This window comes from Anguilla anguilla, chromosome 16 (assembly GCF_013347855.1).
Source record: "Anguilla anguilla isolate fAngAng1 chromosome 16, fAngAng1.pri, whole genome shotgun sequence".
Taxonomy (NCBI): domain Eukaryota; kingdom Metazoa; phylum Chordata; class Actinopteri; order Anguilliformes; family Anguillidae; genus Anguilla; species Anguilla anguilla.
This window is the reverse complement of record NC_049216.1, coordinates 25,942,382-25,965,920: the sequence shown is the minus strand read 5'-3', so window position 1 is coordinate 25,965,920 and position 23,539 is coordinate 25,942,382. Positions and strand designations below refer to the sequence as shown.

Genomic DNA, 23,539 nt, shown 5'->3' with positions numbered 1-23,539 from the left:
CAGAATTACACAAGTTGCTTCAAAAACACATTTTTGTTTATTTCGTGAACACGCTGGTTTGCGTGATTCTTCCAATGAGACTGAAATTTTGTGATATAAATAAGTCTTAAAATGTTGATCATGACAACTGAATTTGGAAAGCACTTGAATTACGCACAGCTAGTCAGTCAATTCTGGGTGCTAATTGAAGAAGATTAAAAACAGCTCTCCATGGAAGGGGGATAATGGGAAATGGCTTGGTTGAGTGGTCTTGATATTTCTATGGTTTCATCAATTTGTAACACACAGCACAAATATACAATTACCTTAATGCATCTTCCCTACATTAATAAGGATTGTAAAAGCCATTTAACGTTATAAAAAAATAAAATAAAATGTTGGGCTAAAGACCAAATTTGGACCCAGCATTTTCTTAGCATTTTATGAAAATACATCCATTTGCCCAATGATAAACCATTGTCTTGGAGCTATATTGTTTTTTCGTCTTTTCTTATTAGAGTAGTCTAGTGTCTATACTCTTGATTCAAGCAATTATTTGATGACTCATGGAAATTAACATTCAGTGCTATACAACATACCATGCAACTCCTCAGTGAATCAAACAAACAAACCAACCAAATAAACTGTGCTGCAAACTACAACCCATACAGCAACCACATGACAAGCAGGACCCCCTTAGGCCTGTCATAGCCCTTTTTATAAAGCCCAGTATTTAGGCAATTGGTAATTAGTATCAGCTGCTCTGATTGGCAATGAGCCACAGTGGTTTCCAGTTCAGCTGACATTGTGAACGGTCCTTCAGCTCTCCCACGTCACCAAAACACCTGAAGTGCTATACATTTACAAGGTTATAACAATACAAGAGCATTCTTCTTTTTCTTGTGAGTATTGATATGGATACAGAAGAGAAAAAATTCCCCTTTGGCCCAGATAAAATGACTTCCCTAATTGATTTCAATTCATAATTGAAATGTAATAAAATCCATCAGTAGCTGAGGCTGCCACGATTACCTCATGCAAATCTCATGATGAATTGATGTGTTGGGCGTAATAGCAGCTGTTGAGAAATGCATTGATTTTGCTGGAATAATAAACTCGCGTCAGTTTGCTTATTCCACTCACGCTGCACGAAGAAAGCATTAGTCACTCAGGTTTTTTTCATCACTCAAAACATTATCATCTGCCTGACTTAAAATAGAGCATTGTGCAGTGATTTTACATTGGATCATGAAGAATACAGAAAAAAAAAAAAAAAAAAACAGTCATCATTTTTCTTGGCGTTTTTCATGTTCTGATTAATTATTGGATATAATTTCTGAAAATAGAATAAATGAAAAGGTCAAAAATAATTTCAAACTACAATGTAACTTTTCTACTGATCATTTTGCATGGCAAATCATATAATTTGCAAGTGGCGGTAGTGTAGTACAGTAGTATGGTTAAGGAACTGGGCTAGTAACTCACAGAGCGTAGGTTTGATTTCTTGAAATGGCACCGCTGTTGTACCCTTGAGTAAGATACTTAACCTGACTTGGTTTCAGTAAATATCTAGCTGTATAAATGGACTGAATGTAAAAAGTGTAACCTGTGTAATGTCCTCTGGATAGGAGTGTCTGATGAATGCCTGACTGTAATATAAATGTAATGATATGAAACCTGCAATGTGGGGTTAAGCTTCATGTGGGTTATTTCCTTTCACTGTAGTCATGGCAACAGGTTAATAAGCAGCTTCTTTAATCCTCCTCTGTCTCTGTGTGCGGGTTGCTAAGGTTGTGTTGCTAGGTTGTGTTCTGAACCCAGGAGAGAGGTGCAAACTTCTGCTAATTACAAGCAAACTTAAGAAAAAAAAAAAAAGAATTAGCATAAAATAATGGAAAGATGGCAAAATAGACCCACCCTTCAAAAATAAAAATTTAAAACAAAACCTGATTAGAACAACAGGAAAAATGACAAGCATAAATTCATAATGCTGATCATTCACTATATGTTTATATATTTAAGAATATTTAAGAAATGTATAAGAACATGAGACTATGATATAATATTTTTCTGTGCTTGTGCAAATACTAATGGATTCATCATAAGTGTGTCAGAAGATAATGATTCATTCTTTGGTCAGAAAGACTCCATGGACCTATTGTCTTAGCAGACCCAATCCAAAACAAAGTCACTCATATCAGAATAAGAACTGGAAAAATAAAAGCATTGTTTTTGTGTTTGAGATCCATCTCTCAGAAATTCAAGCACACTTTCTCTTTATGCAGCATGGTATATAGAGAAACGCCATGAATGCAAGCGTTGAATCATCTGTCAGTTCATAATGACACATACACACATACAGATATTTTACCTCCACAGCCCCTTGAAAATATAAAGTATGAATGGGAAAGCGATTGCTGAGGGCCTCACCCAGGTCATGTTATGAAGATACTGTAGGTGATATAGATGATGAGAATATAAACGAGATAATACTGGAATACACTTAACACTTTTTGCTACCTCTGGAATATTTTACACTTGTACATTGTTTAACAAGTCAACTGGGAATCTATGCCAAAAAGCCATTATTCAGGGCACATCTGCTAATGTACATAATCCTGCTGCTGTCTTAGTGAAAAGAAGCCGATTCAATATTAATAAACATATAAATGCTGTTAAATTTATAATTATTCTCAACAAAATGTTTTTTTTTTTTTTGTTGAGAATCGAGCATCCCAAAACAAAATATATGAGAAGCATTGCTTTTCACAATGAAGTCAAAAACATAATCATGATTTAGTATATTCCATTGTAGTTGAAATTCAGATAATGCTCACTCTCACCCATATAATTCACTAAAGATCAAATCAGATCAAATTTGCCTTTGGCTGTCATATAATTAAATGCAAATCATGGTAAAACATAAATGGATCCCTCTTGAATAATAATGTTATGCATTATTTGCTTAATATTGCTACACTGCTGCTGTAATATTTACAGGCATTCATCCTTAAAGTGTCTAATGCCGTGGTGTTGTTTCCAGAGTGAAATTTCTCAAATAAATAGAACAAAAGTACAATCTTGCCAATGGTACGTGTGTGTCACCTTCCTGCTTCAGATTTACTTTTCTGTGCCCAAACCTTTGCTCTCACTCTCTTTAAGATTATATTGTTATAGTTTTACCAGCTACTAAATAACCCTGTAATGAGATGAAGATCTTGAGATATAAAACATATGGGCACCTTCTTAATGTACATTTCATTTGGTATTCATGGAGACTCTGCAACCCAATATCATAAATTCAGAAGAAATGTTAAAATATGTTAAATATTGCAAAAGGTATAGACTGGGGAGAGGGTTTTAGAAATAGAGTCCCCTGCCGTAAAATTGAGTTGCAGACTGGAGTTCAAAACTGAAACTTAAGAACCTCAAAACTTTTATGTGTTTGGTCGTATGACTAGCACAGTGAAAGAGTGATGAGGTAATTAGTGGTCAAGCCACAAAGCAGATAAAATTGACCTTTGTTCAAACATTTTTTCAAATTTTTGTCCTGAGTTGTGTGATGTGAAAGTGGGCTTTTTGTTTAAATTTAGAGACTCATTGCAGTATACTTCTTACATATATTTGGAAATATTATGTGTGTGTGTGTGTGCGTGTGTGTATTTCTTACCGTACCTCAATTAGGGAAGCAGAGGTGAATTAGTGATGGGCAGCACCAGCCGATGATGACATTCTGAAAAGGTGAGGAGGAGGAAGACCACCATGTTTCGACACAGATCCATTAAAAGCAATGCAGACTAGTTAATAATTTATGGAAAGGCAAAAAGGGCAAGCTCTGGTTGGAATTTAAAGCAGGTTGTACATGGTATGTGGTTTACCAAAGCCCTGAGAGAGAGAGAGACGGGGGGGGGGGGGGGGGGGGGGGGGGGGGGGGGGCGTGATGGCTGCAGCCATTTTAAAGTAGATGAAATGTCATCTAGGCATTTAGGTGTGAGAGAGAGAGAGAGAGAGAGTGTGAGAGAGAGAGAGAGAGAGGTGAGAGAGAGAGAGAGAGAGAGAGAGAGGTTTAGCTGGTGCTTTTTGGATCTACTTTGGTCAGCTCGCATCAGCCTCTGTGCAGATGATACGTAATTATTCTGAAAATGCATTCTTGGCCAGACTCAGGGTGAAGAAATAATCCACCTGTATTGTCACAGAAAGTAGTTAAGTTCATGGTCAACTCAACATGTATAAGAATAAGCACTTGAATCTGAGGTTCTTTCTAATTTGCATATATTTGTCTCAGTTCTGGGAGCCAGGGGGTATTTTGGTACACAAAATGATGATGGGTATTTTAAACAATCTGGGTAAACCCTGTAATCAAAGATGGGATATTACATGCATACACAAAGGGGAATGACTGAGAATGAGAGTGAATATTTTAAATGTGAAAAGGCATTCACCCTTAAAAGCACGGTAAACCAATGTTTTAGAATCATGGATATTGTACTTTTTCTGCAGATGGAAAGGAAAGCCGAATGCGTGTTCTTTTGTGTATTTCCTCCTCAAACTTCATCTTCTCACACTGCATTCCATCCTTTACTTCTCCCACCCTTTCACCCCTGCCATCCGTGAGTCTCATCAATGCTTCTTAATTTCTGTCAATACCACCACATCCCAAGCTTTCCACACCTGTCAGGTTGCCATGGAAACCTCACCTTTGACAACAAAAGGTTCTGTAAGACGTGGCTTGCTGTAGTTCTCCTTTGATTAGATATTGATTAAGCTTTTGTAATGCATGATGGGAGCAAATCCACAAGCTGACTTTGCTCACCCAGGTCCGTTTGGTGGGAAACCGTGGTGCTATTAAAACATGCACACTTTCAGCAAGAGGAGCCAGGAGAGGCGATAGAAAATCAAGGCCCTTTGTCTCTCCTAAGAATTCAGAAATAAGCTTTAGTTAGGAGGGGAAATGAAAATGGATTATTTGCTATTAAACTGGTCTGATCATACATGGTAGGCCATAAAGAAACAGTTTCTTAAAGTTTCTTTATGATGTTACCCCTGACGTCAACTTAAGCCGAATGCAAATTAATAACAATATGGCCTGAATGGAAATGTCTTTAAGGGTAAAATTTAGTGAGAGGGTTAAAGATATTTGTTTTGGTTATGCAGTTAGATGAATCAGTAACAGAGACAGCAGAGTGCCCTCGATGCTCAAGTTATTTTCTTCCTCTGTGAATAATTACATTACAGGCATTTAGCAGACGCTCTTATCCAGAGCGACTTACACAACGTTTACATAGCATTTTACATTGTATCCATTTATACAGCTGGATATATACTGAAGCAATTCTGGTTAAGTACCTTGCTCAAGGGTACAACAGCAGTGTCCTTACCCGGGAATCGAACCTGCGACCTTTCGGTTACAAACCCAGTTCCTTACCCACTGTGCTACACTCCGTCCATCATATCCATTGCAAATGGGGTTCTTCAAAATGTGCTTTCTCACGATGCTGTCTGACTAAGAACGGCACGCGGTCCCTGAGCTTACAGGGATGTTGTTTTCAATCAGCTTTAGTGATGGAAACGGTGGTCCCCAAGTTCACAGATATCATAGAAGATATCAGTGATGGCCAAGAAAAGTATCTTTAAGCTCATGGGCACGGGTGGTGCAGACATCAGAGTGGCTTTCTTCATGAGGCACACTTAGAGAGAAAGCACAGTATTTAGGTAATCTTCTCCTTTCCCCCCCTCCTCTGCTACTCTGCTGGAAGTGGAAACTCTGGCTCAAAATAGAAGCCAACCAGTTCTCTGTCTACTTTAACTTTTCTCAGCTCCTTCTCTTCTTTTTGCTCCACAGAGTACAATAATCCTTAAGTAGAAAGACTTGACTGAGTGAAAGCTTTAGGAGACCCAGTGTGCAATGCAAGCTTCTAGTGTAGTGTAGTGCAATGCCATCATAAACTATTGTGGTCTGTCTATGCACTAAATTTTATATATATTATTTATTGCATGTTTTCATTGTTGCCCTTTATTTTAATGCTATGTTGTTCCTATGCTGGGTTCCATTATTCCATGACCCTGCTCCCTCAACAAAAATCTCCTTAACCTGCAATAGTGATTGATGGGTTATCCTGTAGCACTTGGGGACATAGGTCAGCCATGTTCACTGTGCCCTTCTGTAAAGGCATGTTGCGTTAGTTCATACGTTCCCCGTGGCCTGCAGTCCCACCCTGACCCTCCCATAATAGCAGCGGTCTTGTATTGATTGTTCTGGAAGGTTGTGGAAGTCTGGTCTAATTGAAAAGCTATTCATCCATTCAAGATGGAGTGTAAAACATCAGCAGTAAAGTACCACTCCTGCGCTGACAGCAAGTTTCTCTGGTGTTAAGCTCATGGAAAGTACGTACCATGACTGTGTTGGAGTCTTAAATTTCAAGTCGGTAAGGAAATAAATGTAGAGCATTTGTATTATAACTATCACCATTAATATAATTGCATTATTACCATTCCCTGCCCTTACAGTGTCTCTCTATTGATGCATTTGTGCAATGTAAGAGTTTGTCATGCCAGTAATACTGATTTTCATTTGGATTCAGAGGGTGATCTCTTCACTAACCAATATGCCCTGTCTCCACATTGCCTAAATCTAAAACATAGGTCTAGATAAGAGTGGAGCCTCAAACAGAATTCTCCTTTACAGATTCAGTGTTGGGAAGACCAAATGTCTTGATTTCAGGGAGGGAAAAAAAAAAAAAAAAAAAAAAAAAAAAAAAAAAAACTAAAAGCCAATATCCAAGCACCACCGTCAAAGCAGTAACCTGCCAAAATTCAAATTCAAAAATGCCAATGTTTCCAAAATTGACATCAGGCTCACACCCACAGAATCTTACATCCAAACTTAAGCAGAAATGGTAAGGAACATGAATTTCCCCAATGCAAGAGACAATTTATTCAAGTTTCCAATGGATGCAGTTTTAAATGCTACAGCAGGACATTGTAGATGTTGAGATTTAAAGGTCCCCAATACTGGTTTCCAAAACATCCATTCTGTCAGACCAGTAGATTAGGTCATTGAGTAGTTGGTTCCATGTGCAGAATAGGGGAGGGTTTCTCCATCGTTAGTGTCCTAGCTCAATGGGCAGTCTACCCCAGAATAACTCCATGTCATCCCTGCAGTGGCAACATACTAGTAGCCAGAAGGGAGGAGGACTTGGTTGCATTAGCTTGTTTTAACCCCTCACCCCCATATAAATCACAACTACTTTTAAAGCATACCAGAGACAGGCCAAAGTATTCTCAAGAGCTTTATTTTGCAAGCTTTTACACCTTCAATTCTATCCGAGATGACCTAATACAAGCAACAGCCAGTGCCAGGGTTGAGACTAGCAAAACACAAGCAGCAACTCCCAGGAGACCATAACCGAGTGACTGGGGCACTAGGAGGGGAAAGAAAAAAAAATTAGGACAAAGACTGCCACCATGACATCTAGAAGGGAATACCACTCACCTTCACTGTGAAGACTCTGGTCTATGGCTGTGGGCTCAGTATTAGTCAGGATCACTGGCTTACTGGAAACTATAAGCTTCTCCTCAGTGGATCGTTTTCCTACAGGAACAATTGACCTTCCTGGAGGGGAGGGGGAGGAAATGCATTTAATAAACATTCAAAATAAATCAGCCTAGGAGCTGCTAGTGCTACAATTCCACTCACTTTGTTTTCTGGCGCAATGCTGTTCACACCGGTCATTAGCAGAGGGGTGACAAACTTCAGTACTACAGTGGATGAACACCTGGGAAGAGACCACAGGATCTAAGGCTGCTGGATTGAGCATGACATCAAGCTGCAACTGTACAGATCAAATACCATTTCATTTAGTGGAATATAGGATGCAGGATCCACAAAGGTAAACATCTTCACAATGAACCGCTTGTAGTGGCTGGGGAAATGAAGTCCAGAAGAGCCATCTACAGGAACCAAGGTTGTCTGATAACGGTCATCATGGAAGGGACACCTGGGAAGACTCAAATTGAGCATTTCAGGGGGCAGAAGTAGGAGGAATGCTCAGGTTGCCTAGTTACCCATCAACCAAAAGGCTCCACTGGGGTAGGCTGAGAGGGCTAGAGGTGGATGTAGCCCAGCAGTGTTCCAGAAGCAGGACAAGGTTTGGGTCAGTCCTCTCCAAGATGTGCACTTCCACATACACAGGTTCCCGTAGGACCTTGGTCACAGGATAGTCGGCATCTCTGTAGTAGTCACTATAGACTACAGCTAGAGGAAAGGAAGAAGTTACTACCCATGGAGATGAGGTTGATATTAAACCCCTGTAAGTTGTAGCTTTACCATCAGAGCATCCTTTAGAATCACATTGACCACTAGCCAGTCTGAGCTCAATGCGAAGGGGCCCTGGAGCAGCTACTGGAAGGGGAGGAGGCACCGTATTCACCTCAGCCACTAAAGAAACCACAGTACTGCCGGAATACCTGCACTGGAAGGACAGCCTGGAGAACAAGAACCACATGTCAACAACTGACAAATGGGCAATGACACAAGCCCCACCCACTACTTACTCAAAAACACTGTCCCTTGTGATAGAGCCTAAAGGACCAACTCCCACTTCATACGAGGAAGTCAATTTGTTCTCATAGATGAGATAATCATCTTCAACCTGAACACAAGATGGGAAGCATGAAGTACAAATAAGTAGTACAATGCTCAAGACTTAATTCCTATGACAGTAGAACCCACCCTCACTGTGGTTCCACAAGCACCAACTGGGAATTGAAAGACTGCAAAAGCTGGAGACGCACGAATAGGACCACAGCCACTAGGACCCTCCAGCAGGTATATAGAATCAAGGTCAAGCAGAGGCAAGGTAGCAGCTCGGGACGCCACAACCATGAACAGACCATCCCGGAGACAGTGGACAGTAACTGTAGCAGAAAGCAGCATTAACCACATGAAGCAGTATTAACCACAGAAAGGCAGGGATTAAGAGACCTGCCAACAAGAGTCATGTATAGCTCACTCACCTTCATTTGCATAATAGCACTGTTGCTCAAAGCAGCAGTTGAGAGCTTCACAGTCTGTACTACTGATAGCAGGGTCTCCACATGGCACTCTTGCAAAGCCACCAACGTGGCATCTATGAAAAGTTGCATCTGAACCTTTTGACCCAAAATATTGATCTTGATCCTGTGCTAGGACAAAGCCCAAAACACAAAGCCATACTCCAAGCTGCACAATACTTGCCATAATGAAAGAAGGTCAATTGCTGCAGAAAGGCAGTCCTCAAGACATTAAATATCTTAGCACTCTGATTGTTTCAGGTGGGTAATTAGGTAATGCAAATTACACATGATGATGACATCTCTGCAACAAGGTGCACCTCATTCTGAATAAGCATGAGTGTTTTTTTGCAATTGCAATTGCATTTACCTCATTAATTAACTTTACTGGCGTAAAAGTCATCTGGACTATTAAGAAGCAACATGATTAGAGCAGCAAGTGAATGTCTATAATGTGTGTTTGTAGCCTTAATCAAACTCTGCCATGTTGAATATCAAAACAGGTGATATAAAGACCAATTGTTGATAAAGTTGATAAAGACCAATAATAATGGCTTTGGTATTATCCAGCAATTAAAATTATCACACTGAGTAGATTGGTCTAGAACAGGTGTTCTGAAACTCACTAGTCTTGTTTATTGAAAAAAAGAAACACTTGAATTTAATTGCAAGTCAAATTAAGGGCAAATGTTAATTAAATCCAGCCCTAAGTATTCATCATTTTTTGCTTATTGCTGTTCTCTTGGTCTTTCAGCTAAACTTTCCAAAAATTGGCCAGGTGTCCACACCTGCTGTAATTAAGGCCCCACTGATCTCACCTGTCCCCCTATAATTGAATCAGTATCAAATGTTGAATTCCATTTCTAAAAAAAAGGTGCTGGGTTTAATTCACCAATTCAAATCTCATGAATGTGAATGCATATGAATTGGACATGTGGCTTAACCATTAAAATTGTCTAAGACCAATTAACAGCTTGGTTCAATTAAGCGACTGCAAATGTGGCTTTGGGGGGTTAGCCACATGGTGTAGCACTCAGGTGGACCCTCTGGTTCATTGGCCTTTTCTGATTTTGTGCTCTATCCCTGAAATGAATGTGATGTCTCAAATCAACTCAATTTCTTGCTCTACGGCAACCAGACTGTGCTAAAATACCTAGGCAACTTCACTGCAAGTGATTACTTATGTAACAAGTAGAAGGGAGTCTCCCGACTAATTAAACATTGTAATTAAAACATGCGTAATATTTCAGCTTATTCATTAATCAACTTATTATTATTATTATTGTTATTTATTTCACAAATAATGGATCTAATATAATGATAAACTAGTCATTAATCAACATTATTTCTGATTTATTTTATAATTTCGACTTCACCACAAGGAGAACTGCCTGTATTCAAGGAAAATCACACTCTGTTAGCCTGCGCAATTGAAAATGGCTAAAATAGAAGAACACAGAATAGTATAAGCAAATACAAGTTTTATTAAAATATAAGTAATACAATATAAGGACTTCCAATATATATATATATTTTTTATTTTTAAAAAAAATTTTTAAACTTAATAAAAACTACCATTAGATGGAGCTAACAAGAGAGAGCCAAGGACTTTGGGGGAGGTACACTATCTAATAAGAGCTGTCTATAAGTACTTACCACATGTTAAAAGTATTGATGTCAAAATGAAGTTACAGCAAACAACATTGGCTATCTTAGCTCACACAATTGAAACAAGCTCTATTCCAAAGCAATGCTGACCAATGTTGCCAAAATGATTTAATGTAACCTGTACATTGTATGTTGAAAATGTGTTTTGTCAAGATATCATTTCATTTTGTTGTTTGTTATGAGTAACTGGTAATAATAATGTGTATAAAGGAATGAACCATAAGATAATTAAATATAGAGAGACATGCATACACACATACATGCAAAACGCACACACATTCTAACACTCAGGTGTGGATTCAGTCATTCTTCCTTTACCATGAATTACAAATAAACCAAAGTATTTGTAATATTATTTAATCGTTTTTTGTATGTTGTTAGACGATCTATCGGTCTAACATTAATTTAAACATGCATAATGTGCTAGGTACCTACAGTAAGCCAGTTAAAAAGTAGTTACAGTAGAAATGCCACAGTTGTCAATTTGACTGTTGTTACTTTAAGAAAATGAATAAATCTGCCATTATGATATCCATATGGTTCCCCCTTCATGACTTTTCCTAAACATATGTATTTAACATTGTGATATAATTTGAATATCAATATTGCATGAGGAAGTCAAGTTATGAATACTGTCTTACTTAAATGGCCATGAACAGTCAAATTGACTGTCGTTTATGTATGTTTGATATGCTGTATGCTTGAGTATTTTGATCGCTGCATGTAACAAAGGAACTCCAATAGTACCCAGCTTCAGGCCTGCAGAACAAGCCCAATGGCTGGCTTTAGGGCCTACCTTATAGTCATTTAGTTGGCTGAGTCATGAATAGGGTCAGGTAGCAAAACTCGGTAGCGCTATGGCACCGGTTCCAATATGACTGGTAGTCCTACCTACCAGACTGAATCACAATGCAGATTTCGGGGGTTCATTTTGGTGTCACCTTCATGACTAACGTTACACTTGCTGTGTACCATTAGCAAGCTAGCTAACGTTAAACTTGGTCAAAATGCCAAAAGCAAAACTGTGTAAAAAAGTGTGGCTGTATTTTACCCAAGAATTCAAACAGTGGGGCATGCCTTTGCAATAAAAAGATGCTATTTAATGTCATCATCTGATCATTATTTTAGAAGTAGACTGTACTTTACCATTTTAAAAGTTATCGTTTTAGAATGAGTATCATCAAAATCTAAACAACACCTATCCCTAGTAATACAATGATATTAAGTGGAGTTTGCATGTGAAATAATATAGAATGCATTTCAGAAATATAAATGAGTTTCCCAGAAATATTACGCAGTTGTAAAAGCAATAGTTTACATTTTTGGCAATTATTAGATAGCAAGCAAGCTAGCGTCCACACAAAACAAAGATGGAGGCCACAAAGATTTAGGCTGAAATAGCAACACGTGCACTTCCTTATATGTCCATTTTGCCTGTGCATTCAAGTGTCCTGCACTTTGCTACTTTCAAGATGAGATGTTATTGGTAGATGCAGCTAAAAGTCCAATGGAAAGACTTATCGATTGTGGTACTGGAGCATTTGTGATGATGCAGAAAAAAGGAGAAAACAGGAAATGACCCAAGTTTGGGGCTATATTGTCTAGTGTGACATTATTTGTGAATTCTGTCTGTTTACATGAGGCCAGAAAGCACAGAAGTTAATGTTCTTAAGGGCTGAGAGTCTGCGGTCATTGTGGTTATTTCTGTAGGAAACCCTCTGTGCTGTATATGTATGGGGCATGCTCTGCCATGCTATAACTTGGAGGATGGCATGCTTGCCATCCCAATGTCTGTTTATATAGCTCCATAAATGGTGGTTCCATTTCATTTCTGTGGTACAATTCCATATGTAGGATATGTTACATGCACAAAACAGTTTTAGGTGTAGTAGGTCAAAGTTATCTATCAGTGAAATTGTATAGAAAGAACACCAATAATTGGTTTGACCATGACTTTAACCAGGAAAGTAACAAAAATATATATACAATAAATAAAGAAATGACCACCCTCATTCCATGTTCTACAGGACTGTGCTTTATTTTAGTCTAAGCAGAATATAATGAACTAGAGAACTACAGAGTTCTGGAGCACTACAGGAGAAATTTCTCCAGACCAGGGAAAAAGGCCCTTACCAACATTTTAAATTACAGCAGTTTCCTGAAAATCAACATAAAACTTGTTTCTTCAAGAAATAAGGATTTAAAAGGGCATATATTTAGGTAGGTCAACCGAGACATTTTATAAATTAATTAATAAATAGGCAGATAAATAAACAATTCCATAGAATATGACAGCTTTATATTTGGCTGAGAAAAATCAAATAGACATGAATGAAAAAAAAAAAAATTAAATTAAAGCTGGGAATCTTTCCTCCTGCAATCTTACATGCTCAGACTGCCTTTCTGTGATTCCCCCCCCCCCCCCTTTTTTTTTGATAGCTTTGGGCACTGTATGAAACATCGTAACTAGACAGTCGGTCTACAAAGGTAAAATTTGGTCCTTATACACATGAAAATCAGAGAATATGATCCACCCCGTATTGGTACCAGAAATGGGATTGAGGTAAAAGCTCACACTATCAGCAGCTGGACAGCAGTATCATGACATCTCTCCCCTCAGCAACACCAGAGGGAGATCAGAGCATGAGCAACAGAAAGCCAGGACATGGGCAGATAAACAGGCCTTGGCTTAATCAGATTACAATTTCCAAGCTTCTATGGGCAGCATTTTTTTTTTTACAAACAATGATCTTTGTTTAAGGCTGACTTCCTGTTAATTTCATCTGTGTTCAGTTTCTGGACCATAAGCTGATCTCACGACAAAATATTTTTCCCAGTTATTGGCACATCATCTTCTCAGGCAGGTATGCCAAATATGGCAATTCAGAAGTAAAAGCAAAATCAGAAGTAATAATGGGCTCAGACTTCAAAATGTTCATATATATACCATTCTGATGAAAACACAGACTGTTTCCTGTGCTCCTTCGAGTCAACAAGCTTTACAAATGAACATTAAGAACTGATGAGACAAAAGAGAATGTATGACTACAGAACAACATTATTCATACCAGGGTGCTTAGGTTTCAAAGCATGAAGCTGGATCCAAGGTTGAGGTGTCAGTCATTTACTCTGGTTCAAACACACCCTTTCTTCCAGGAGGCTCCCTTTGTCTTAACTGAATTGAATTCTGCTGTGAATTATTTTTTCTTGCATTCCCATTGTACTGTTCTTGCAAATTTTTTCACATTTCCTTCATATTTCTAAGAGCTCACAGAAAATTAATTGGGATTCAGCTAATACAGTAACTGTTCTTTCAATCTTCAAAGCATATCTGAATGAACACTGAGGACAACTAGACTCATCCCAGCTTTAGTGAATACAAAAGAAAAATGTGTAAAATAAAAATTCCGCAAATAAAAAAGGAAAACATTTTTACATTACATTGTTCAGGTACCAGAAAAAAAGAAAAACTAATTATCTCTGTTCACGTTTTCTAATAAATTATTTCATAGTTTCCTCCTCTTCAACTGAGTGAATATTATATATTAACTATTAATTTCCTTTTTAATGTTTTATTGTACAGACTACAAAGATGGCTGAATTTGAACAGAATTTAAAAATAACCTATATTACTGTATATATGCACAAGTACTGAAGTCAGAGTATCTTGCAGAGAGCATAGGCAGGCTGGGACACGTAAGCTCAAGGCGATCAGCAGTTTGTCATGGCACAGGATCACTAACAGAGCTGGGCTCCAGCCCTGGCGCACACTTTGTGGTCCAGGTATTATTTTTCCCAGTAACAGAGAAAATGATTCACCTGGCATGGTGTTTGAAGAGGATATAACTTTATTGACTGTGATATATTTATTTTAAAAGCCACTCATTTGCCCCGCCTAGGCGTGCCTACACATCATGAGCTACCATTGAGCATCATGAGCGTGCCATTTGCTTTTCATGGCTGCCATGCTACCTCTACCTGGCTCTCAGAACTGAGACGTCATTTCGCCCAAAAGGTCTTTGAGGATAAATACATCTGTTTACCCAGTCAGGGAAGCCTGAATCCAGTCTAGTTATCACATACGGTAGGCAATCCTTCAGCTTTTAGAAATATCACAACCTGCCAGTGTAAACACAATCCCAGTTGACAGATCATTCCTGGTTCCTCATTAATTAGCAACTTTATGAGGTCTGTCATATCTCATTTTGTACTGCATCTACTTAATAACAAAACAAAAAGAGATAAGAGAAAACAATGGCCAAAAATCAAACTGAATTCAAAATTCTTGTCATTTTGGAGATACATTATCAATTGACATCATGGTATGTTATACACTCCGGGAAACACAGTTTTCTGTACAGTATTTACAACCTGCTTCAATTTTTCCTTAACAAATACTAAAAACCTATTTCCCCCATTTAGCTGGACAGGAATCTCAGCCTCCTTGGTTAACTTATATAATAGTCTTTTGACTGGTTATCATATTACAGCTGGAGCCTAGTAATGTCCATCATTAGAGTTTGTATTATTAGGATCATGGCCTTTGAAAACTGTGCAAAGCCATTTAGGTTTGGTTGAATTCAATGCTGAACAGCCTCTTGGAACTCCCAGATAGTCTCCGTGTTACAATGAATCCTTTTATTCCTTACTGACAATGCTTATGGGTAAGGCTCTGAAATTCACCACGAATCATGACATCGTTACGCCCAATACCCTGAGTAACCTGAGTGATTTTGTGGAGTTTCAGTTTAGCACCCACTCACTCTTCTTCCCGGTCATTCTCCTGTTTCTATACACACTGTTACTGCACAGCTGGTGCTCTGGAGCTGGACTGATCCCTGCATTGTCTGTTCATAATTTCCGGAAAACATGAATGAAAAAATGAGACCTTATGTTCTTAAAAGGCTATTAAACTGGAGGCAATCATTTGCACTCTCCGGTAAGACTGTAAGGTTCCTTTAATTAGCTCTCAGTTTCAGCCATTTACATCAAATGTCCACTTCTGAACAAATGCTTTCTACTATTTTAAGTAGCACATTCTCTGTCTGGAAAACAGGAGACTCTAATGAATGATTCCGGCAGGTACAACAACTTCATTTAATTTGCAATTCAATCAGTTATGATTTCTACTCTTGGCGCTTGCATACTTACATGACTTGCTGATTTAACAAGTCCTCATGGAAACCTAGCCAAGCAATAATGCAGCCCCATAATAGAAATTGCACAAACCTTGCCCTGCTTGCCAGAGACCTCACCAGCAATGTCTCTGGTACAGAACCTCATCAGCTGACAGGGATCTCTGCTCTGGAACCTCATCAGCTGAGAGGTGTTTCTGGTGCAGAACCTCATCAGCTGACAGAGATCTCTGCTCTGGAACCTCATCATCTGAGAGGTGTTTCTGGTGCAGAACCTCATTGGCTGAGAGATTTTTCTGGTGCAGAACCTCATCAGATGAGAGGTGTCTCTGGTGCAGAACCTCATCAGCTGAGAGATGTCTCTGGTCTATATCTACACTGGGTGCCTCAGCAGTAACTTAGCAATTTATTAGGTTTTCATTCTAACAAGAATGTCATAGCAGATTGAATCACACTTTTGTTCGCATTGTGCTGAATTGTGCAAAGGTATTCCCTTCCATTTTTCTTAAAATATCGGAGTTATTTAGGGCCACTAAATATCAGGCAACCAGTCTTAGGGTAATGTTCATGTACTTACTCCCTCACCCATCACTAAAAATGTGGAAAAAAGCGCATACCTTCTTGTTCACTGTATGTCCTTCTGTGATAATTACCACAAACATTGCTAATGAAGTCAGCAATGAAGGTTCTGTTGACCTATATGAAGCCATAGATCTCAATGATTCACGAGGTTACAACATACATACTAGCCTCTCACTATTCATTTAGGCTGACAGGCCCACATCAAGGGTAACAAAAAGCTTGTGCGACAGTACATTCAGACTTCAATGTGGCTTCCTAACATAATATTAGCCACAGTGCAGTACACTGGATTGCCCTGGTGTTCTTATCACCTTGAGAAACAGGATGTGTGGACAGCTGGCACAGTGAACGGGTAACCCGACTGAGCATCAAACAAGAACTGCTACCCTCAACAGTGGACGTCATAAGCAGCTACTGTAAGTTTTCAACAAATTCAAAACAAACAAACAATGAAAATGCAATATAACCATAATATTAAACAATATAATGTGGAATTCCAATACCTGCAGTACCATATCATGGGTTATATCTACATTTGCCTACATGTTGCTATAATATCCTCTCCCGGGGTGTAAGGATAATGGGAGTGCCTTCACTAGGAAAGCTTTCTGATTGAATGTGGTTAGAATTTACTCTCCAAGTCTGTTTATTTGCGCCCTGGTGCAACAGAGAGGCGATTTCAGGGTCGTGGTGATGCGCTAGCCAGCTGTGGGGAGACTGGCTCTCTCAGACAGGGACTGAACTTTACTCCGACTGTTCCAGTGTAAGGGCAGCATTTCTTTTCTTAGATCAGAAAGACACGGAGACCTTGAGTCTTACCCTGCACTCTTACCCGGCAATTTGCTCAGTCAGCGCACATTAAAATTCGTATTAATTTAGTATGACATTCAGTCTACAATTTGCTCAAATTTACCACCAGGGAACAGAAAAAAAATTCCATAGATAGGAAAAACAAACAAACAGAGGCAGAACCAAAAAAATAAAATAAAATAAATAAATAAATAAATAAATAAATAAATAAATAAATTAAAAAAAAACTAATGATCTGGAACAAAAAATGTTATTTAAAAAATGTTTACTGGGGTGAGCAAAGAAATAGCCTTCCGTGGTTCAATAACACAGAGAACGTATCCTTCACAATTTCAGATAAAACCTTTTCAACAGCGCTAATATAATAAAGAATCAGCTTCACCGTACTTTAGCTTTGGTCCAACTGGTTAGCACCTTCAGTAGGTGCCAGAAACACACAAAACAGTAGAGAAAACAGTGGCTGTGCTCAAAACAGACCAGTAGGAACAAAAAACTGCTTCTAGTTTCTGATTTAAAGGCTACGTATTAAATATAACAGCTTCCTGAGGGAAGGCAATGTAGTCCCGGTACAGCAAGTCAACACTGCTTTTTCTCTTTATATTTTCTTCATTGTTGCATTCGTAATAGTGTAATGTACCACTGTTTTCCTGCCTGTTTTCAATTTAAAATGGACGCATTGAAACATAATTAGGGATGGACTCTTACAAAGCACAAAGGCATTCAAACAGACCGTAATGGCTGAAAGCACTCGGTTCCTGATTTGGCTTGCAAGGCTGAGGAGTTGGGTGCTTTCAACAAGTGAAAGACTGCATTATTGGTCAGAACCCATTTCAACCCAATTTTGTTATATAACTTTTATTTCTGGAAAAAAAAGTGAGACTCCGTCTCACTCACTTACATCCTAACCTCAGTAAAGTTTCTGTGCACTGTTCCAGGAAGGGCCTCTCAGCCTTGCTATGTGGAGTGTTACACAGGAAAGGGCTGTACCAGGAGTGCTTTGAGATGGTTTTTCAATTGGAAACTTTACAGAATTCTGTGCCAGCCTGGAATGTACCTGTTCAGCTTTGGAGAAAAACCTTCAGAAATATAAAATATTTCCTACCAAATCCATAGTGACATCCTAAATCCGCATGCTCTGCGATTGAGAAGGGGATGCTTGGGGTTTCAGTGGCTTGTATTTGGTCCCTGGGTAGTCTTCCATTGCACTCCACTTCAGTAGAATAAATGTGAGACCTATGGCTGGCTTGGGGGTCAGAGGTCAGCTTGGCTTTGAGTGCTGACATCTGCTTCACCTCTTCCCCCCATCATCTCGGACTTCTCCTGATTCAAATGTACCTTGCCTTGCAGCTCTGTTGCCCTCCCCAGCAGTTGACGTGACCTAGCCTGTGGGGGAAGGTACGTGCTGGTGTTCAGCTGGAAAGGTGTTAACAGGTAAATTCATTTTGGATGCTCGCAAATGGAAAGAGTGCTTGCTTTCCCTTCCTGGCGCTAAAGCAATGCAAATGTGATACCTGAGAGAACCAGTAAATGGTAAAAATCAAAGCTTCTCAGGTCAAAAGGCAGTTTAACTGAAACAGGCATTGTAGGAAAGGTCTTCGCTTTAAATGTCATGCTGCTTTAGAGGGATGGCAGATTAGAGCTATGTTCTACCTATTAACTTTCATATGGCCTTGATATACTATACTGTATACAGGAGGCTGGGTTTAAATATGGAATATATAAGATGATAGGTTTTTTTTTTCCAGTGCTCATTATATAAAACATAAAGGAAGCAGGCCAAGGTCTTTGTACATACTACCATTTACATAAAAGAGTAACAGAGCTAAATGAGTTTCAGCTTTTGGTCTACACTCTTTAGACACACACTGTTTGGTGTTTGGCTACAGTTTTCCCAGACAGTCATTTTCTGCTTTTGTGTTGTCAGTGGGAAACATTCACCCTTACACCAAAATGCGGACATATCTGCGGGGAAACAAGCATCGATCAGACTCAGTCTCACAGCGGCAGACTGAGCCCAAAATGGCCTTGTCCTTTCACGAGTCAAAAACTGCATCAGCCTTGGTAGCCAGGGAGTTTCGGAAACACCACAGCAGCCAATGAATTCTCAGGTTCACTCAGCAGTGGCAAACCGTTTGTCCTCGCCCTCACATTATGCTCATGTGCTGTCCATTGACTCCTTCGCAGTACCTTTTTTTTCTTTTTTGCTTTTTAAATGATACGTTAAAATGACACTACGTTTCTTGTCGCAGTAGAGGGGAAAAAAAGAAAAAAAGAAGAAAAAAGCCTTGTCCATTTCACTTGGTCTTTTCAGTAGATTGTCGCTTGAACACAAAGGCTTATGGGAAGTCAAGAGAAAAATGCACCCTGCCCCGAGCAGGCATAATAAGATTTTCAGTTTTTTTCTCCTTTTCTCCATTTGTAGTTGTCAGATAGTTGCAGTGAAATGTACATTTTGATGAGAAAGCTATCCAGTGGCCAAACTTTAATGTTCTGTACAGACTTAGTATTCACTAGGACAGAAAAAAAGATTAATTTTCTTTTTTATCCTTCCTTCTCAAGTTCAGGAACTATATATTTTCTTTAAAAAGAAACACCAGTAAACTGTAAATCTACTTTTAACCTACCTCTCTAAACTACCTGGTACAATACAATGTAAATATCTACCAGAACAAATAATTTTCACCATTTTAAAAACATTTCTTTTTTCATTTGTTTTCTGATACTTTTACCCATACTTAGGCCACTGGACTTTTGCTTCATGATTTTTTAAACTAACTGTAATACTTGCAGCTACAAGATAGAGTTTTTCTTTAAATATATATATATATTTATATGTATATTTATTCTTTTAAAAAGCATTTAGTCCTTTGGTCCCTATTTCCTAAGGAATGATGCGTGTAGATAATCCTGGATTCTCTTCTTTGTCCATTTTTTTTCCAGAGCTCACAGTCAGCCCTGTAGCCAAGGATCACAAAACACCTGTATAGGCACAAAAAACAAAAATACAGCAGGCCAGTGTGTGTGTGCATGTTTATGTGTGAGTGTGTGTGTATGTGTGTATGTGTGCACGCGTGCATGTGTGTATGTGTGTGTGTGAGAGAGAGAGAGGGAGACAGTGTGTGTGTGTGCATTTGCATCCGTGCTAGTGTAATGTGTGTGCGTGCGTGCATATTTGTGTGTGTGTGTGTGTGTGTGTGTGTGTGTGCCTGTTCTTTCATATACATGTTGGCATGCATGCTTTCAGCATAATGTCTGTAAATGCAGCCCATCTTCCTAACAGCAGCAAAAAAGTTGATATTGGCAAAATTCTCTTCCATTAATGGCAAAGAAGAAGAGAAAAGAAGATGGGGCAAAAAGGAAAAATTGTTTTTGAAAAAAAAAAAAAACTGCTGGTTCCTCTCGCCAGATCTTTCGGTTTTTCTTCTGACTTATCAAAGGACCATCCTTCTCTCATGATATGTAGCAGAGCAAGACGTCTTTGCACTTTATACTGCACTTGTGGAAATAAGATTTTGTGGCCCTTCATCCTGAAAGAGAGGGAACAACCACAGTCAGCTCCCCAGCAGTCTACAGCCCGAATGCTGGCTCCTGGTGAACACACAGACAAAACAACCAGACAGAAAAAAACAAAACAAAACAACAAAAAAGTGAAAGTAATTTAAATATGTGAACTAAATCCAGTGAATGGATGTTCTGGGGTGTGGTTTACCATATGGAACAGACATGTATGCTTAAAAAGTATTGGGAGTACAAATTCAAACAGCGGTCATTTAAAGCGACTGTATTCAATTTCTGACTCTTCGAGACTAAAATGGATGTCCCCTTTTTTTGCGATAAGCCTGCAGGACCTACAGAGGGTGGGACACTGAAAAAAATGGATGCGCAGAAGGTGAGTGAAAATAATATCAACACTAACCATTCTAAACAATATAATGCTAGTGATTACTCTTATACTCTTACACTGGCTATTGGGGAGCTTCTCTGTGTGTTTCTTTAGGTACATACACATTCTCATTTAATGATGGTACGGCCGTTGTCACGATATTTATTATATTTATATTTTTTCATTTTAAAGACCAATCTACATCAGTGCAAGACTTTAAATACAGCGCATCTATACTGTTACACTAGCGGAATGCAAATGTGGAAATCATTTTATGGTTTATATAAACTGTGAACGTAGAATAAGTGTGGACGGGAGATTTAAATTAGGCTTAGAAAGCTTAAGTCAAAAACATACTAATTCTAATTGCAGAACACAAAGGCAGTTCTTTCATATTTAATCAATTTCCAAATACAGAAAAAAGAGAATAAATCAGACGTCCTGATCGGAGCAGATGACGTTATTTCATTTTGAGAAAATACTTTTTTACTCTTACTTTTCTATTATAGAAAATCTACCTAATCATGGTAGTAGCTGTGATACTAATTTATTTGATCTCTGAAAAAGCAAGTTTGACTATGAAAAGGCCTGTACACTAATGGATCAGATCACAGGCTGGCCCCATTTTTAAAGAAAAATACTGGTAACTCAAGCATGCTCACATTGACGAGAAAAGAAGGCTTCTAACATAGAAATAAAAGATAAAAAACACAGTCGCTTTAAAACTGGTCGGATCCAAATATAATGGATTTCTCAATGTTTTTTAAGATTAATTTTTTGAGGAAATGCAACGGAACAAATAAACATAAATATATGAATATATTTTTCCCACACATGGGATGTTTTCACAGAAGAAGAAAGTGTATATTCCGCCACATATATGTTCATTTCATATGGGTATAGACTGATTTTCCAGTGGAGCATGCTCAGTCGCGTTGAAGGAGCATGCTCTTTGCAAGTTTTCCAGCACACACCTGAAGTGTAATCTATGAGAGAGACCAATACAATCAGCACAGGAGAGACGGGCGAACCCGGAGAGACTGGTGCCATTTCGACAGGCCAAACCCTCCCTGACCCGAAGGGCAGGCCAACGAGACGATTTCAGAAAATGGGATAAGGAGCTCAATGAGAATCTAGCAGTCTTATCAGGGTTGGCCCGTTGGAATAGAACAAAAGTAAATAGAACAAAAGTGTAACTTGCATGAAAAGGACCTTTTTCATGCCAGTAAACATTGAGAGGAAAGGGGGTGTTTGTGTAAAGCTGGCCTTTTTTCATTCAGTATCTGAGTTTAATTAGCCTGCCTTTCTCTCTCTCTTTCTCTCACTCTCTTTCGTGCATTCTCTCTACATGTATATATATTAAATATAAAATATATTTTCTGTACAAAAAACATCTGCGTTATGTCAAATCACCTGAAGCAAATATAGAGATTGTCACACATTTGAAATGTAGGTAAATCTGTAGCCTACAAGGCGAATGGCACAGGTTAAGAGTTAAATGCTTCTTTAAGAGCACTCATTATTTTAAGAAAGATAAAAAGCACAAATTGTCATTAAATGGGGGGATCATTCTGTGGGACATTTGAATGGAACTTTATTGTTTTACAGATTTGCCAGGCTTAAAAAGCCTACAGTCACTGTGTAACTGGTGACTATCTTCACAAATAAAAAGCAGCTGAAGCCACTGTTGGGCAAACAATCACAGAGTCCTTCAGATACAGATCAATTGCATGTAGGAACAGAATGTAAATATTAGTATTCATACTGTGTGCAAATACATGAGCTGTAATTCTTATTCTCACTGAGGATTGAAAAAGGTCCTTTTTTGCAGAGTCCGTTTCTCAAGATACAGAACAAATGCGGGCATCACCTCCTTACATAAACGAGAACATTAGTACAAAATCATAAAGAACCAAAAAGAAGTGTTGTGGTCTATATAGAAATATAGAATACAAAATATCCATACACATTGAGTTCCACAAAAATAAAAAAACACACAAGGTCACATTACAACAGCAAAAAAGGGTCAAAGTTCACGTTCGATCATGAGAGACCAATCAATCAGCACTTCAGATTTACTTAAAACAGCTATCAACAATTGAAAAGGCATTAATCAACTGCACTTCACAAAGTCGCAAAAATATATAGATAAAGATAAATATGTAAGAAATATATATATATAGAAACGAATGGACGCCACGTCATGCAACGCAGTCACAGTCCTGCCACATGACGTCATCCAAAATAAAATGACACCATGGGTTCAACTTACAGGTCTGGGAGTTTGTCCCCCATGACTGGTGGCTAGACAACAGGAAGGCCATCTCGAGCTATGATTGGCCCTGCCTGGTTAGCAGGTTGGTTGGGTACAAAAGAAGAAAAGATGTGGTGGAACTTCTTTTCCTTGTGTTGGAAATATAGCCGACCCGCT

The 23,539-nt window shown here is 38.6% G+C and overlaps 2 protein-coding genes across 8 annotated transcripts in view; both read right to left on the bottom strand.

The window, feature by feature from the left end:
- Window positions 1-7,255: 7,255 nt before the first annotated feature.
- LOC118214875 (zona pellucida sperm-binding protein 4-like) lies at window positions 7,256-9,248 on the bottom strand. The gene is made up of 9 exons (XM_035395149.1): window positions 8,995-9,248; window positions 8,711-8,895; window positions 8,533-8,630; window positions 8,306-8,463; window positions 8,044-8,233; window positions 7,829-7,976; window positions 7,676-7,754; window positions 7,472-7,591; window positions 7,256-7,400 (listed from the first exon to the last, which is right to left on the bottom strand). Exons 1-9 carry the CDS (start codon window positions 9,215-9,217, stop codon window positions 7,285-7,287), a joined length of 1,317 nt encoding a protein of 438 aa, XP_035251040.1. The 5' UTR covers window positions 9,218-9,248; the 3' UTR covers window positions 7,256-7,284.
- Window positions 9,249-12,717: 3,469 nt separating this feature from the next.
- The window catches only part of LOC118215428 (CUGBP Elav-like family member 4), a 99,206-nt gene continuing 88,384 nt past the window's right edge, over window positions 12,718-23,539 (bottom strand). For 3 of the 7 annotated variants that reach the window (XM_035396219.1, XM_035396222.1, XM_035396221.1), the window contains exon 13: window positions 12,718-20,752. The gene's annotated coding sequence lies outside the window, so the exon portion shown is untranslated. Of the gene's footprint in view, window positions 20,753-23,380; window positions 23,455-23,539 lie in introns of all 7 variants that reach the window. The other 4 variants (XR_004762817.1, XR_004762816.1, XR_004762819.1 and 1 more) reach the window with 4 other exon arrangements.

What these genes read in the sequence shown, in the direction of transcription:
- LOC118214875 (XM_035395149.1), bottom strand. Translation starts at nt 9,217, where the DNA reads ATGGCAAGTATTGTGCAGCTTGGAGTATGGCTTTGTGTTTTGGGCTTT. An exon ending in TGGAGCCTTTTGGTTGATGG is followed by an intron (nt 7,977 to 8,043) that starts GTAACTAGGCAA and finishes GAGTCTTCCCAG; the next exon opens with GTGTCCCTTCCATGATGACC. An exon ending in CCAGAGTCTTCACAGTGAAG is followed by an intron (nt 7,401 to 7,471) that starts GTGAGTGGTATT and finishes TTCCCCTCCTAG; the next exon opens with TGCCCCAGTCACTCGGTTAT.